The following is a 15,504-nucleotide window of genomic DNA, read 5'->3' as shown; positions in this document are numbered from 1 at the left end:
AGAGAGAAACCGAGAGAGAGAGAGAGAGACAGAGAGAGAGAGAGAGAGAGACAGAGAGAGACCGAGAGAGAGAGAGAGAGAGAGAGAGAGAGAGAGAGAGACAGAGAGAGACAGAGAGAGAGAGAGAGAGAGAGAGAGAGAGAGAGAGAGAGAGAGAAAGCGAGAGAGAGACAGAAAGCGAGAGAGAGAGAGGATGAGAGAGAGAGAGACAGAAAGTGAGAGAGACAGAGAGAGAGGCTGAGAGAGAGAGAGAGAGAAAGAGAGAGAAAGAGAGAAAGAGAGAGAAAGAGAGAGAGAGAGAAAGAGAGAGAGACAGAGAGAAAGAGAGAGAGAGAGATTCCTTAGAGGAGACTTCTACAGGACCTTAAATATACCATCCCTGGCACAGCATCGATCTCAGGTGTCCAGCAGAACCATTAGCAGCCAGATAGATAGCTCAATTACATTATCACATGGACTAGTTATGTTTCATGTTTAAATGACATTGGCTTCAGACTGGGTTGTGTCTCCCAAATGGTACCCTGTTCACGTCTGGGTAAAGTAGTACTCCAGGCAGAGAGGTGGGTGTAGTGTAGCGTAGGGGATTAATACAGTCTAACTCTATTTCAGGTTAATTCACCTGTCACTTCACTAAATGAATGAGGGCAGTTTAGCCAAATGTTAGAAGAGACAGAAAGCTGTGTTCTGGAAGAGTTTTTATCCAGGTGGCTTTAGGCTGAAGATAAGATAACCTGCCCTGGTAGCTCAGTCTCAGGGAACTGAAGAGAAGATAGCCTGCCCTGGTAGCTCAGTCTCAGGGAACTGAAGAGAAGATAGCCTGCCCTGGTAGCTCAGTCTGAGGGAACTGAAGAGAAGATAGTCTGCCCTGGTAGCTCAGTCTGAGGGAACTGAAGAGAAGATAGCCTGCCCTGGTAGCTCTGTCTGAGGGAACTGAAGAGAAGATAACCTGCCCTGGTAGCTCAGTCTGAGGGAACTGAAGAGAAGATAGCCTGCCCTGGTAGCTCAGTCTGAGGGAACTGAAGAGAAGATAACCTGCCCTGGTAGCTCAGTCTCAGGGAACTGAAGAGAAGATAGCCTGCCCTGGTAGCTCTGTCTGAGGGAACTGAAGAGAAGATAGTCTGCCCTGGTAGCTCAGTCTGAGGGAACTGAAGAGAAGATAGCCTGCCCTGGTAGCTCAGTCTCAGGGAACTGAAGAGAAGATAGTCTGCCCTGGTAGCTCTGTCTGAGGGAACTGAAGAGAAGATAGTCTGCCCTGGTAGCTCAGTCTGAGGGAACTGAAGAGAAGATAGCCTGCCCTGGTAGCTCAGTCTGAGGGAACTGAAGAGAAGATAGCCTGCCCTGGTAGCTCAGTCTGAGGGAACTGAAGAGAAGATAGTCTGCCCTGGTAGCTCAGTCTGAGGGAACTGAAGAGAAGATAGCCTGCCCTGGTAGCTCAGTCTGAGGGAACTGAAGAGAAGATAGCCTGCCCTGGTAGCTCAGTCTGAGGGAACTGAAGAGAAGATAGCCTGCCCTGGTAGCTCAGTCTGAGGGAACTGAAGAGAAGATAACCTGCCCTGGTAGCTCAGTCTGAGGGAACTGAAGAGATCTGATAACCTGCCCTGGTAGCTCAGTCTGAGGGAACTGAAGAGATCTGATAACCTGCCCTGGTAGCTCAGTCTCAGGGAACTGATAACCTGCCCTGGTAGCTCAGTCTCAGGGAACTGAAGAGATCTGATAACCTGCCCTGGTAGCTCAGTCTGAGGGAACTGAAGAGAAGATAGCCTGCCCTGGTAGCTCAGTCTGAGGGAACTGAAGAGAAGATAACCTGCCCTGGTAGCTCAGTCTGAGGGAACTGAAGAGAAGATAACCTGCCCTGGTAGCTCAGTCTGAGGGAACTGAAGAGAAGATAGCCTGCCCTGGTAGCTCAGTCTCAGGGAACTGATAACCTGCCCTGGTAGCTCAGTCTGAGGGAACTGAAGAGAAGATAGCCTGCCCTGGTAGCTCAGTCTGAGGGAACTGAAGAGAAGATAACCTGCCCTGGTAGCTCAGTCTGAGGGAACTGAAGAGATCTGATAACCTGCCCTGGTAGCTCAGTCTGAGGGAACTGAAGAGAAGATAACCTGCCCTGGTAGCTCAGTCTGAGGGAACTGAAGAGATCTGATAACCTGCCCTGGTAGCTCAGTCTGAGGGAACTGAAGAGAAGATAACCTGCCCTGGTAGCTCAGTCTGAGGGAACTGAAGAGATCTGATAACCTGCCCTGGTAGCTCAGTCTGAGGGAACTGAAGAGAAGATAGCCTGCCCTGGTAGCTCAGTCTGAGGGAACTGAAGAGAAGATAACCTGCCCTGGTAGCTCAGTCTGAGGGAACTGAAGAGAAGATAGCCTGCCCTGGTAGCTCAGTCTGAGGGAACTGAAGAGAAGATAGTCTGCCCTGGTAGCTCAGTCTGAGGGAACTGAAGAGAAGATAGCCTGCCCTGGTAGCTCAGTCTGAGGGAACTGAAGAGAAGATAGTCTGCCCTGGTAGCTCTGTATAGCTCTGTATTACCTATATACAGTAGTGTAGTCTGTCCTAAATGGTTTACTGGTCCTTTTATTTATTTTATTTTACCTTTATTTAACTAGGCAAGTCAGCTAAGAACAATTTCTTATTTTCAATGACAGCCTAGGAACAGTGGGTTAACTGCCTGTTCAGGGGCAGAACGACAGATTTGTACCTTGTCAGCTCGGGGATATGAACTTGCAACCTTTCGGTTACTAGTCCAACGCTCTAACCACTAGGCTACACTGCCGCTCCTAAATGGTTTACTGTTACCTATATACAGTAGTGTAGTCTGTCCTAAATGGTTTACTGTTACCTATATACAGTAGTGTAGTCTGTCCTAAATGGTTTACTGTTACCTATATACAGTAGTGTAGTCTGTCCTAAATGGTTTACTGTTATGTGTGGTGTGTGTGGTGTGTGTGGTGTGGTGTGTGTGGTGTGGTGTGGTGTATGTGTGGTGTGGTGTGTGTTTACTGTTTACCATGCTTCACCATAGGGATGGTGCCAGTTTCCTCCAGACGTGACTCCTGGCATTTAGGCCAAAGAGGTCAATCTTGGACTTCATCAGACCATCTTGTTTCAAAGGGTCTTAATACTTATGTAAATAAGGTATATCTGTATAAAACATTTTTTGCAAAGAGTAAAAAAAAATCTAGGCTAGCATTTTTTCGCTTTGTCATTATGGGGAAATTGTGTGTAGTATTTGATTAATCCGAAAAGCAGAACTTAATATTTGGTACAGAAACCTTTGTTTGCAATTTACAGAGATCATACGTTTCTTGTAGTTCTTGACCAGGTTTGCACACACTGCAGCAGGGATTTTGGCCCACTCCTCCATACAGACCTTCTCCAGATCCTTCAGGTTTCGGGGCTGTCGCTGAGCAAAATGGACTTTCAGCTCCCTCCAAAGATTTTCTATTGGGTTCAGGTCTGGAGACTGGCTGGCCACTCCAGGACCTTGAGATGCTTCTTACGGAGCCACTCCTTAGTTTCCCTGGCTGTGTGTTTCGGGTCGTTGTCATGCTGGAAGACCCAGCCACGATCCATCTTCAATGCTCTTACTGAGGGAACGAGGTTGTTGGCCAAAATCTTGCAATACATGGCCCCATCATCCTCCCCTCAGTACTGTGCAGTCGTCCTGTCCCCTTTGCAGAAAAGCATCCCCAAAGAATGATGATTCCACCTCCATGCTTCACGGTTCGGTTGGTCTTCTTGGTGTTTTACTCATCCTTCTTCTTCCTCCAAACACGGCGAGTAGAGTTTAGACCAAAAAGCTCTATTTGTGTCTCATCAGACCACATGACCTTCTCCCATTCCTCCTCTAGATCATCCAGATGGTCATTGGCAAACTTCAGACGGGCCTGGACATGCGCTGGCTTGAGCAGGGGGACCTTGCGTGCGCTGCAGGATTTTAATCCATGACGGCGTAGTGTGTTACTAATGGTTTTCTTTGAGACTGTGGTCCCAGCTCTCTTCAGGTCATTGACCAGGTCCTGCCGTGTAGTTCTGGGCTGATCCCTCACCTTCCTCATGATCATTGATGCCCCACAAGGTGAGATCTTGCATGGAGCCCCAGACCGTGGCTGACTGACCGTCATCTTGAACTTCTTCCATTTTCTAATAATTGTGCCAACAGTTGTTGCCTTCTCACCAAGCTGCTTGCCTATTGTCCTGTAGCCCATCTCAGCCTTGTGCAGGTCTACAATTCTATCCCTGATGTCCTTACACAACTCTCTGGTCTTGGCCATTGTGGAGAGGTTGGAGTCTGTTTGATTGAGTGTGTGGACAGGTGTATTTTATACAGGTAACGAGTTCAAACAGGTGCAGTTAATACAGGTAATGAATGGAGAACAGGAGGGCTTCTTAAAGAAAAACTAACAGATCTGTGAGAGCTGAAATTCTTAATGGTTGGTAGGTGATCAAATACTTATGTCATACAATAAAATGCAAATTAATTACTTAAAAATCATACAATGTGATTTTCTGGATTTTGTTTTAGATTCCGTCTCTCATAGTTGAAGTGTAGCTACGATAAAAATGACAGACCTCTACATGCTTTGTAAGTAGGAAAACCTGCAAAATCGGCAGTGTATCAAATACTTGTTCTCCCCACTGTATATACTGTACGTACGGTCACTGTGGGGACGTCGTTGTCGAATAATTGATTCATGAAGCCGGCGTCCCACATAGGCTAAAGAAGTTAATGCCATCAGAACATATCCCAGTCTGTGCTAACAAAACAGTCCTGTAACTGGGCATCCATTTCATCTGACCACTTTAGTATTGAAAGAGTCACTGGTACTTGCTGTTTGAGTTTTTGCTTGTAAACATGAATCAGGAGAATAGAGTTATAGTCAGATTTGCCAAATGGAGGGTCGAGCGAGAGCATTGTATGGATTTTTGTGTGTAGAGTAACCCCGCTAGTCTAGATTCATCCATTTCATTTCATTTAAGTCATTGAGCAGACGCTCTTATCCAGAGCGACTTACAAATTGGTGAATTCACCTTCTGACATCCAGTGGAACAGCCACTTTACAATAGTGCATCTAAATCATTTAAGGGGGGGGGGGTGAGAAGGATTACTTATCCTATCCTAGGTATTCCTTGAAGAGGTGGGGTTTCAGGTGTCTCCGGAAGGTGGTCCGAACCAATATAGTCTAGATTTATCCTAACCATTATAGTCTAGATTCATCCTAATCATTATAGTCTAGATTTATCCTAACCCCGCTAGTCTAGATTCATCCTAACCATTATAGTCTAGATTTATCCTAACCCCGCTAGTCTAGATTCATCCTAACCATTATAGTCTAGATTTATCCTAACCCCGCTAGTCTAGATTCATCCGAACCATTATAGTCTAGATTTATCCTAACCACGCTAGTCTAGATTCATCCTAACCATTATAGTCTAGATTTATCCTAACCCCGCTAGTCTAGATTCATCCTAACCATTATAGTCTAGATTTATCCTAACCCCGCTAGTCTAGATTCATCCTAACCATTATAGTCTAGATTTATCCTAACCACGCTAGTCTAGATTCATCCTAACCATTATAGTCTAGATTTATCCTAACCCCGCTAGTCTAGATGAATCCTAACCATTCCAGTCTAGATTTATCCTAACCATTCTAGTCTAGATTCATCCTAACCATTCTAGTCTAGATTCATCCTAACCATTCTAGTCTAGATTTATCCTAACCCCGCTAGTCTAGATTCATCCTAACCATTATAGTCTAGATGTAGCCTAACCATTCTAGTCTAGATTTATCCTAACCCCGCTAGTCTAGATTTATCCTAACCACGCTAGTCTAGATTCATCCTAACCATTATAGTCTAGATTTATCCTAACCACGCTAGTCTAGATTCATCCTAACCATTATAGTCTAGATTTATCCTAACCCCGCTAGTCTAGATGAATCCTAACCATTCCAGTCTAGATTTATCCTAACCATTCTAGTCTAGATTTATCCTAACCCCGCTAGTCTAGATTCATCCTATCCATTCTAGTCTAGATTTATCCTAACCCCAGTAGTCTAAATTCATCCTAACCATTCTAGTCTATATTTATCCTAACCCCGCTAGTCTAGATTCATCCTAACCATTCTAGTCTATATTTATCCGAACCTTGCTAGTCTAGATTTATCCTAACCCTGCTAGTCTAGATTCATCCTAACCATTCTAGTCTATATTTATCCTAACCTTGCTAGTCTAAATTTATCCTAACCATTATAGTCTAGATTTATCCTAACCCCGCTAGTCTAGATTCATCCTAACCATTATAGTCTAGATGTATCCTAACCATTCTAGTCTAGATTCATCCTAACCATTCTAGTCTAGATTCATCCTAACCCCGCTAGTCTAGATTTATCCTAACCCCGCTAGTCTAGATTCATCCTAACCATTCTAGTCTATATTTATCCTAACCTTGCTAGTCTAGATTTATCCTAACCATTATAGTCTAGATTTATCCTAACCCTGCTAGTCTATATTCATCCTAACCATTATAGTCTAGATGTATCCTAACCATTCTAGTCTAGATTCATCCTAACCATTCTAGTCTAGATTCATCCTAACCATTCTAGTCTAGATTCATCCTAACCATTCTAGTCTAGATTCATCCTAACCATTCTAGTCTAGATTTATCCTAACCCCGCTAGTCTAGATTCATCCTAACCATTATAGTCTAGATGTAGCCTAACCATTCTAGTCTAGATTTATCCTAACCCCGCTAGTCTAGATTTATCCTAATCTTGCTAGTCTAGATTTATCCTAACCCCGCTAGTCTAGATTCATCCTAACCATTCTAGTCTAGATTTATCCTAACCCCGCTAGTCTAGATTTATACTAACCCCGCGAGTCTATATTTATCCTAATCTTGCTAGTCTAGATTTAACCTAACCCCGCTAGTCTAGATGTATCCTAACCATTCTAGTCTAGATTTATCCTAACCCCGCTAGTCTAGATTCATCCTAACCATTCTAGTCTAGATTTATCCTAACCCCCAAGTCTAGATTTATCCTAACCCCGCTAGTCTAGATTTATCCTAATCTTGCTAGTCTAGATTTATCCTAACCCCGCTAGTCTAGATGTATCCTAACCATTCTAGTCTAGATTTATCCTAACCATTCTAGTCTAGATTTATCCTAACCCCGCTAGTCTAGATTCATCCTAACCCCGCTAGTCTAGATTCATCCTAACCATTCTAGTCTATATTTATCCTAACCTTGCTAGTCTAGATTAATCCTAACCTTTATCGTCTAGATTTATCCTAACCCCGCTAGTCTAGATTCATCCTAACCATTCTAGTCTAGATTCATCCTAACCATTCTAGTCTAGATGAATCCTAACCATTCTAGTCTAGATTCATCCTAACCATTCTAGTCTAGATTTATCCTAACCCCGCTAGTCTAGATTCATCCTAACCATTCTAGTCTAGATTCATCCTAACCATTCTAGTCTAGATTCATCCTAACCATTCTAGTCTAGATTCATCCTAACCATTCTAGTCTAGATTTATCCTAACCCCGCTAGTCTAGATTCATCCTAACCATTATAGTCTAGATGTAGCCTAACCATTCTAGTCTAGATTTATCCTAACCCCGCTAGTCTAGATTTATCCTAATCTTGCTAGTCTAGATTTATCCTAACCCCGCTAGTCTAGATTCATCCTAACCATTCTAGTCTAGATTTATCCTAACCCCGCTAGTCTAGATTTATCCTAACCCCGCTAGTCTATATTTATCCTAATTTTGCTAGTCTAGATTTATCCTAACCCCGCTAGTCTAGATGTATCTTAACCATTCTAGTCTAGATTTATCCTAACCCCGCTATTCTAGATTCATCCTAACCATTCTAGTCTAGATTTATCCTAACCCTGCTAGTCTATATTCATCCTAACCATTATAGTCTAGATGTATCCTAACCATTCTAGTCTAGATTCATCCTAACCATTCTAGTCTAGATTCATCCTAACCATTCTAGTCTAGATTCATCCTAACCATTCTAGTCTAGATTCATCCTAACCATTCTAGTCTAGATTTATCCTAACCCCGCTAGTCTAGATTCATCCTAACCATTATAGTCTAGATGTAGCCTAACCATTCTAGTCTAGATTTATCCTAACCCCGCTAGTCTAGATTTATCCTAATCTTGCTAGTCTAGATTTATCCTAACCCCGCTAGTCTAGATTCATCCTAACCATTCTAGTCTAGATTTATCCTAACCCCGCTAGTCTAGATTTATACTAACCCCGCTAGTCTATATTTATCCTAATCTTGCTAGTCTAGATTTAACCTAACCCCGCTAGTCTAGATGTATCCTAACCATTCTAGTCTAGATTTATCCTAACCCCGCTAGTCTAGATTCATCCTAACCATTCTAGTCTAGATTTATCCTAACCCCGCAAGTCTAGATTTATCCTAACCCCGCTAGTCTAGATTTATCCTAATCTTGCTAGTCTAGATTTATCCTAACCCCGCTAGTCTAGATGTATCCTAACCATTCTAGTCTAGATTTATCCTAACCATTCTAGTCTAGATTTATCCTAACCCCGCTAGTCTAGATTCATCCTAACCCCGCTAGTCTAGATTCATCCTAACCATTCTAGTCTATATTTATCCTAACCTTGCTAGTCTAGATTAATCCTAACCTTTATCGTCTAGATTTATCCTAACCCCGCTAGTCTAGATTCATCCTAACCATTCTAGTCTAGATTCATCCTAACCATTCTAGTCTAGATTCATCCTAACCATTCTAGTCTAGATTCATCCTAACCATTCTAGTCTAGATTTATCCTAACCCCGCTAGTCTAGATTCATCCTAACCATTCTAGTCTAGATTCATCCTAACCATTCTAGTCTAGATTCATCCTAACCATTCTAGTCTAGATTCATCCTAACCATTCTAGTCTAGATTTATCCTAACCCCGCTAGTCTAGATTCATCCTAACCATTATAGTCTAGATGTAGCCTAACCATTCTAGTCTAGATTTATCCTAACCCCGCTAGTCTAGATTTATCCTAATCTTGCTAGTCTAGATTTATCCTAACCCCGCTAGTCTAGATTCATCCTAACCATTCTAGTCTAGATTTATCCTAACCCCGCTAGTCTAGATTTATCCTAACCCCGCTAGTCTATATTTATCCTAATTTTGCTAGTCTAGATTTATCCTAACCCCGCTAGTCTAGATGTATCCTAACCATTCTAGTCTAGATTTATCCTAACCCCGCTATTCTAGATTCATCCTAACCATTCTAGTCTAGATTTATCCTAACACCGCTAGTCTAGATTTATCCTAACCCCGCTAGTCTATATTTATCCTAATCTTGCTAGTCTAGATTTATCCTAACCCCGCTAGTCTAGATGTATCCTAACCATTCTAGTCTAGATTTATCCTAACCATTCTAGTCTAGATTTATCCTAACCCCGCTAGTCTAGATTCATCCTAATCATTCTAGTCTAGATTTATCCTAATCCCGCTAGGCTAGATTCATCCTAACCATTATAGTCTAGATTCATCCTAACCATGCTAGCCTAGATTTTGATCACATTCATTATAATGAAAATCGTGGCTATGACAAGAATAAGGTCTGTTGTATGATTGTAGCCAGCTGTGCACCGGCACTACCCAGCGATGTGGTCCCACCACCAGCCTTATCCCTTATGTTTCACAGGGAGAGCAGTAAGGGACTGGACACGACCGGGAGACCCATGGGACGATGCATCGTCCAGGTTAGGGGAGGGTTTGGCGACAGGGATGTCCTTGTCCCATCGCGCACTAGCGACTCCTGTGGCGGGCCGGGCGCAGGGCACGCTGACACGGTCGCCAGTTGTACAGTGTTTCCTTCCGACACATTGATGCGGCTGGCTTCTGGGTTAAGTGGGCATTGTGTCAAGAAGCAGTGCGGCTTGGTTGGGTTGTGTTTCAAAGAAAGACGCACGGCTCTCGACCTTTTGCCTCTCCCAAATCTGTTCGGGAGTTGCAGCGATGAGGCAAGACTGTAACTACCAATTGGATACCAGGACATTGAGGAGAAAAAGTGCGTTAAAAAAAGAGAGCGGTAAGTCAGTAGGCAAGCAGGCAGTGTAATAAACTACATGACGTACCTCTGTCCACTGTAACCTGGGGTACACTGGCACTGACCAGTGACATGGTCACACAGTCCACCGTTAAGGCAGGAGCAGTCCTTGCTGCAGTTGATGCCATACTTGCCCACTTGGCACGGATGGGCACACACTGAGCCCTGAGGAACACAACAGAATATATATACTGGATCAGACATTGAGCCCTGAGGAACACAACAGAATATATATACTGGATCAGACACTGAGCCCTGAGGAACAAACCAGAATATATATACTGGACCAGACACTGAGCCCTGAGGAACAAACCAGAATATATATACTGGATCAGACATTGAGCCCTGAGGAACACAACAGAATATATATACTGGATCAGACATTGAGCCCTGAGGAACACAACAGAATATATATACTGGATCAGACACTGAGCCCTGAGGAACAAACCAGAATATATATACTGGACCAGACACTGAGCCCTGAGGAACAAACCAGAATATATATACTGGATCAGACATTGAGCCCTGAGGAACACAACAGAATATATATACTGGATCAGACATTGAGCCCTGAGGAACAAACCAGAATATATATACTGGACCAGACACTGAGCCCTGAGGAACAAACCAGAATATATACACTGGATCAGACACTGAGCCCTGAGGAACACAACAGAATATATATACTGGACCAGACACTGAGCCCTGAGGAACACAACAGAATATATGTACTGGATCAGACATTGAGCCCTGAGGAACACAACAGAATATATGTACTGGACCAGACACTGAGCCCTGAGGAACAAACCAGAATATATATACTGGACCAGACACTGAGCCCTGAGGAACAAACCAGAATATATATACTGGATCAGACATTGAGCCCTGAGGAACACAACAGAATATATATACTGGATCAGACATTGAGCCCTGAGGAACACAACAGAATATATATACTGGATCAGACACTGAGCCCTGAGGAACAAACCAGAATATATATACTGGACCAGACACTGAGCCCTGAGGAACAAACCAGAATATATATACTGGATCAGACATTGAGCCCTGAGGAACACAACAGAATATATATACTGGATCAGACATTGAGCCCTGAGGAACAAACCAGAATATATATACTGGACCAGACACTGAGCCCTGAGGAACAAACCAGAATATATACACTGGATCAGACACTGAGCCCTGAGGAACACAACAGAATATATATACTGGACCAGACACTGAGCCCTGAGGAACACAACAGAATATATGTACTGGATCAGACATTGAGCCCTGAGGAACACAACAGAATATATGTACTGGACCAGACACTGAGCCCTGAGGAACACAACAGAATATATGTACTGGATCAGACATTGAGCCCTGAGGAACACAACAGAATATATATACTGGACCAGACACTGAGCCCTGAGGAACACAACAGAATATATATACTGGATCAGACACTGAGCCCTGAGGAACACAACAGAATATATATACTGGACCAGAAACTGAGCCCTGAGGAACACAACAGAATATATATACTGGATCAGAGACTGAGCCCTGAGGAACACAACAGAATATATACACTGGATCAGACACTGAGCCCTGAGGAACACAACAGAATATATATACTGGATCAGACACTGAGCCCTGAGGAACACAACAGAATATATATACTGGATCAGACACTGAGCCCTGAGGAACACAACAGAATATATATACTGGACCAGACACTGAGCCCTGAGGAACACAACAGAATATATATACTGGATCAGACACTGAGCCCTGAGGAACACAACAGAATATATATACTGGATCAGAGACTGAGCCCTGAGGAACACAACAGAATATATATACTGGACCAGACACTGAGCCCTGAGGAACACAACAGAATATATATACTGGATCAGACACTGAGCCCTGGTATACTGGATCAGACACAGCCCTGAGGAACACAACAGAATATATATACTGGACCAGACACTGAGCCCTGAGGAACACAACAGAATATATATACTGGATCAGACACTGAGCCCTGAGGAACACAACAGAATATATGTACTGGACCAGACACTGAGCCCTGAGGAACACAACAGAATATATATACTGGATCAGAGACTGAGCCCTGAGGAACACAACAGAATAGATATACTGGATCAGACACTGAGCCCTGAGGAACACAACAGAATATATATACTGGATCAGACACTGAGCCCTGAGGAACACAACAGAATATATATACTGGATCAGACACTGAGCCCTGAGGAACACAACAGAATATATATACTGGACCAGACACTGAGCCCTGAGGAACACAACAGAATATATATACTGGATCAGAGACTGAGCCCTGAGGAACAAACCAGAATATATACTGGATCAGACACTGAGCCCTGGTATACTGGATCAGACACTGAGCCCTGAGGAACACAACAGAATATATATATACTGGATCAGAGACTGAGCCCTGAGGAACACAACAGAATATATGTACTGGACCAGAGACTGAGCCCTGAGGAACACAACAGAATATATATACTGGATCAGACACTGAGCCCTGGTATACTGGATCAGACACTGAGCCCTGATATACTGGATCAGACACTGAGCCCTGATATACTGGATCAGACACTGAGCCCTGATATACTGGATCAGACACTGAGCCCTGATTTACTGGATCAGACACTGAGCCCTGATATACTGGATCAGACACTGAGCCCTGATATACTGGACCAACCAGACACTGAGCCCTGGTATACTGGATCAGACACTGAGCCCTGATATACTGGATCAGACACTGAGCCCTGATATACTGGATCAGACACTGAGCCCTGATATACTGGATCAGACACTGAGCCCTGGTATACTGGATCAGACACTGAGCCCTGGTATACTGGATCAGACACTGAGCCCTGATATACTGGATCAGACACTGAGCCCTGGTATACTGGATCAGACACTGAGCCCTGGTATACTGGATCAGACACTGAGCCCTGAGGAACACAACAGAATATATATACTGGATCAGACACTGAGCCCTGAGGAACACAACAGAATATATGTACTGGACCAGACACTGAGCCCTGAGGAACACAACAGAATATATATACTGGACCAGACACTGAGCCCTGAGGAACACAACAGAATATATATACTGGATCAGACACTGAGCCCTGAGGAACACAACAGAATATATATACTGGACCAGAAACTGAGCCCTGAGGAACACAACAGAATATATATACTGGATCAGAGACTGAGCCCTGAGGAACACAACAGAATATATACACTGGATCAGACACTGAGCCCTGAGGAACACAACAGAATATATATACTGGATCAGACACTGAGCCCTGAGGAACACAACAGAATATATATACTGGATCAGAGACTGAGCCCTGAGGAACACAACAGAATATATATACTGGATCAGACACTGAGCCCTGAGGAACACAACAGAATATATATACTGGACCAGACACTGAGCCCTGAGAAACAAAACAGAATATATGTACTGGACCAGACACTGAGCCCTGAGGAACACAACAGAATATATATACTGGATCAGACACTGAGCCCTGAGGAACAAAACAGAATATATATACTGGATCAGACACTGAGCCCTGAGGAACACAACAGAATATATATACTGGATCAGACACTGAGCCCTGAGGAACAAACCAGAATATATATACTGGATCAGACACTGAGCCCTGAGGAACACAACAGAATATATATACTGGATCAGACACTGAGCCCTGGTATACTGGATCAGACACTGAGCCCTGAGGAACAAACCAGAATATATATACTGGATCAGACACTGAGCCCTGAGGAACACAACAGAATATATATACTGGACCAGAGACTGAGCCCTGAGGAACACAACAGAATATATATACTGGATCAGACACTGAGCCCTGGTATACTGGATCAGACACTGAGCCCTGGTATACTGGATCAGACACTGAGCCCTGATATACTGGATCAGACACTGAGCCTTGATATACTGGATCAGACACTGAGCCCTGATATACTGGATCAGACACTGAGCCCTGATATACTGGATCAGACACTGAGCCCTGATATACTGGATCAGACACTGAGCCCTGGTATACTGGATCAGACACTGAGCCCTGATATACTGGATCAGACACTGAGCCCTGAGGAACACAACAGAATATATATACTGGATCAGACACTGAGCCCTGATATACTGGATCAGACACTGAGCCCTGATATACTGGATCAGACAATGAGCCCTGATATACTGGATCAGACACTGAGCCCTGAGTGAGGAAGAAGAGAGGAAGTTGAGGAGGAAGAATACAGGAACACAGACTAGGGGTATGACAGAGTGAGGAAGAAGAGAGGAAGTTGAGGAGGAAGAACACAGGAAAACAGACTGGGGGTATGACAGAGTGAGGAAGAAGAGAGGAAGTTGAGGAGGAAGAACACAGGAAAACAGACTGGGGGTATGACAGAGTGAGGAAGAAGAGAGGAAGTTGAGGAGGAAGAACACAGGTACACAGACTAGGGGTATGACAGAGTGAGGAAGAAGAGAGGAAGTTGAGGAGGAAGAACACAGGTACGCAGACTAGGGGTATGACAGAGTGAGGGAGAAGAGAGGAAGTTGAAGAGGAAGAACACAGGAACACAGACTAGGGGTATGACAACGTGAGGAAGAAGAGAGGAAGTTGAGGAGGAAGAACACAGGTACACAGACTAGGGGTATGACAGAGTGAGGGTGAAGAGAGGAAGTTGAAGAGGTAGAAGTAGATCAACGATAATGTCTGATTATAAACACTCAAACTGAAGTTCATAGTGTTTTTGTAGACGAAGGTAATATCTGATATCACGAAACAGGGATATATTTCTTGTGATCCTGTAGGTCAACAGAGGTCAATGGGGTATATCTCTTCTATCTATAGTTAACATGAATGATAACAGTGTCCTACCGTCCATCCAGCAGGGCAGGAACACTCTCCACTGGCGTGGTCACAGGATCCTCCGTTCAGACAGGAACAGCTCTGCTCACACTGTTGTCCATGACTACCACTGGGACACCGCTGTCCACAGCTAAGGGATAGAACAGATACTGGCTTACAACACACATATAAATACACACACACACACACACACACACACACACACACACGGCTACCATAGTGTGTTGGTGTATGCGTGCCTTTGTGCGAATGTGTGTGGTGTGTGTGTGCGTGCGTGGTGTGGTGTGGTGTGTGTGTGTGGCGTGGTGTGGTGTGTGTGGTGTGGTGTGTGTGGTGTGGCGCGGTGTGTGTGTGCCTGTGTGGTGTGGTGTGTGTGGTGTGCGTGTGCGTGGTGTGGTGTGTGTGTGGTGTGTGTGGTGTGGCGTGGTGTGTGTGGTGTGTGGTGTGGCGTGGTGTGTG

At 44.0% G+C, this 15,504-nt stretch overlaps 1 protein-coding gene across 1 annotated transcript in view; it reads right to left on the bottom strand.

The window, feature by feature from the left end:
- Positions 1 to 15,504, bottom strand: part of megf11 (multiple EGF-like-domains 11) — a 551,700-nt gene that overhangs the window by 161,889 nt on the left and 374,307 nt on the right. The window contains exons 9-10 of the mRNA XM_064990212.1: positions 15,055 to 15,175; positions 10,125 to 10,261 (exon numbers count right to left, since the gene is read on the bottom strand). Coding sequence (XP_064846284.1) covers positions 10,125 to 10,261; positions 15,055 to 15,175 — 258 coding nt within the window. The remainder of the gene's footprint in view (positions 1 to 10,124; positions 10,262 to 15,054; positions 15,176 to 15,504) is intronic.

This window comes from Oncorhynchus masou, chromosome 15 (genome assembly GCF_036934945.1).
Source record: "Oncorhynchus masou masou isolate Uvic2021 chromosome 15, UVic_Omas_1.1, whole genome shotgun sequence".
In the NCBI taxonomy this organism is placed as follows: domain Eukaryota; kingdom Metazoa; phylum Chordata; class Actinopteri; order Salmoniformes; family Salmonidae; genus Oncorhynchus; species Oncorhynchus masou.
Note: the sequence above shows the minus strand (reverse complement) of the source record. Positions and strands in the feature narration are given on the sequence as shown.